Genomic DNA, 2452 nt, shown 5'->3' on the forward strand with positions numbered 1-2452 from the left:
GTTTTTGATATTTATTCAGTTGTGTTCTTTAATAGCTATGTGTGTTGATTTTTTTGTACAATGACTAATACCCAAAGATACTATAATGTAATAATGATAATGTAATTTGTATTGTTTGAATTGAAAAAGAATTACTTTTTTAGTATAAATACATAGAATAATATGATAAATGAATGAAATGGTAATGAGTGATGAATAATAAATAAAATACTTCATATTTTATTAACAAACAAAAGAATAAATAATAAGAAAGAGAAATAAAAAACAATATAAAATATAATCAATTATATTTCATTTCTACTTCAAATTAGATTGTTTTTTCATTTGTTGTAGTTTTATTTTATTGTTTCTTTCATTACCATTTAAAAGAATCTTCAGGTATGTTTTTATTTTTCTTTAATTCTTTTACACATCCACAATTATAAAAACATTTATATCCAAATGATGTAACTGATGTTGGAATATTAATTGATATTAATGAACAACATCCTGAAAAACAGCCATATCCTATTTGAATAACTGATGATGGAATAGTAATTGATGTTAGTCCAAAACAATCTTTAAAACAATCATATCCTATTTCACTAATTGATGATGGAATATTAATTGACATTAATGAATAACATCCTTTAAAACAATACCATCCTAATCGACTAATAGATGTTGGAATATTAATTGATGTTAAATTATAACAGTCTTTAAAACAATCACCTCCAAGCTGAGTTATTGTTGATGAAATGTTTATTGATTTAAGTCCACAACAATTGTTAAAACAACTACACCCTAATTTAGTAATTGTAGATGGAATAATAAATTCATTAACGTCACTCTTTTTAATATTCTCTCCATTGATTATTTCTAGATTATATGGTATTTCAATACTATCTAACACTGGTTCATTCATAAATATTTTTTCTTCACTTACATATTTTATATTTTCTATATCAATTGATGTTAATGAATCACAATAACAAAAACACTCACCTCCTATCTCACTAACAGAGGATGGGATTGTAACTGATTTTAATGATTCACAATTCCAGAAACATCTATACCCTATTTCTTTAATTGTTGTTGGTATATTAATTGATGCTAGTTCATAACAATTATAAAAACATTCATATCCAAGAAATTTAACTTCTGGTGGTATTGTAGTTCCATGTTTATGTCTATCTTCTTTTGTATATTCTATATTTTTAAATATATTTCCTTGTTCTTTTTCTTTTAAATATGTTGAATAATCTACTAAATACCATATTACTTTTTTAAATATTTTTCCATCATTAAATATTTTATCATTATATTTATAAATATGAAATGTTTCAATGTTAGGAAACAATTTTCTTGAATATTCATCTAATGGAATTGGATTAAAATGAAATCGTTCCATATTTCCTTGAAATCTTTTAACTCCAATTTCTAAATTAATAAAATCATTAATGTCATTAAAATACTTTGATGTTATCATTATTTCATTATATCCTATTCTCATTCTTGATTAATTATTTATTAGTTTATTTTATTAATTCTTTTATTTTATTTTAATTTGAACTTCAAATACTTTTAAGATAATCGTCATTTTATTTTCTTCTTTTTTTCTTTTTATCAAAATTCAATTAAATATTTATTAATTAAGATTAAATCATTTATTTGGTTTCTTTTTATTAACTTAATTTTATAATGATTTAACTGTTATTTATCATTATTTTATTTCTATGCAATCTATTGTTGTTATTTGTTGTATTCATTAATTATTTGAAATGATTGTATTAGTACTAGACTCTCATTACAAATATTTATTATTGTTTCTATTTTATTATATGACATTAAATTATTTGTTATGAGTTGTTCATTTGTATGAATAAATTCATTTAATTATTTGTTATTGTTGTTATCATATCAATTTAAATTTTAAATCATTTAATTTATCATATTTTGAAAATGATATATATTTATTTAATTTAATAATTGGTGAAATAACATATGTATTCTCTGTATTCAATTTATTATTTTTGTTATTATATTATTCTTTTCTTTTTAATATTTATAGAAAATTATCATTATATATTTGTTAAAATGATGAAATGTTCATTCGTTTCTATTCGATTTTGGTAAATATTAAAATATAGATAATTATTGAAGAATAAACATAATTGTATTAATTTATCATTATTCTCTTCTTTATCATATTTGTATTATTATTATAAAATAAATATGATAATAAATATATGATATATCAACATATACTAATGTTTATTCAATTATCTTTTATTAATAATACATATTTTTATTATTTTAAATATTTACAATATTACATCATCATTTCTATTTATTTAAATTGAATATAAGTATAATGAATAATAATTTTAAATTAATTATATGATTATTTCATTTTCATTTATTATGATAATTCAATGATACAAATACTTTCTTATCAGATAATTTACACATT

The 2452-nt window shown here is 19.3% G+C and overlaps 1 protein-coding gene across 1 annotated transcript, besides 7 other annotated features; it reads right to left on the bottom strand.

Moving 5' to 3' along the window:
* Positions 1-194: 194 nt before the first annotated feature.
* Positions 195-292: a sequence feature (AT_rich).
* Positions 293-355: 63 nt separating this feature from the next.
* EDI_108670 (uncharacterized protein) lies at positions 356-1492 on the bottom strand (the record flags this gene model as incomplete). The annotated part of the gene is made up of 1 exon (XM_001736592.1): positions 356-1492. One exon carries the CDS (start codon positions 1490-1492, stop codon positions 356-358), a length of 1137 nt encoding a protein of 378 aa, XP_001736644.1.
* Positions 1283-1314: a sequence feature (AT_rich).
* Positions 1455-1602: a microsatellite.
* Positions 1580-1757: a microsatellite.
* A 144-nt stretch (positions 1758-1901) lies between these two features.
* Positions 1902-2078: a sequence feature (AT_rich).
* Positions 2079-2152: 74 nt separating this feature from the next.
* Positions 2153-2320: a microsatellite.
* Positions 2321-2326: 6 nt separating this feature from the next.
* Positions 2327-2405: a sequence feature (AT_rich).
* Between the last annotated feature and the right edge of the window lie 47 nt (positions 2406-2452).

The sequence above is a fragment of the Entamoeba dispar genome, genomic scaffold, assembly GCF_000209125.1.
Source record: "Entamoeba dispar SAW760 scf_1105229459995 genomic scaffold, whole genome shotgun sequence".
Classification (NCBI taxonomy): domain Eukaryota; phylum Evosea; order Mastigamoebida; family Endamoebidae; genus Entamoeba; species Entamoeba dispar.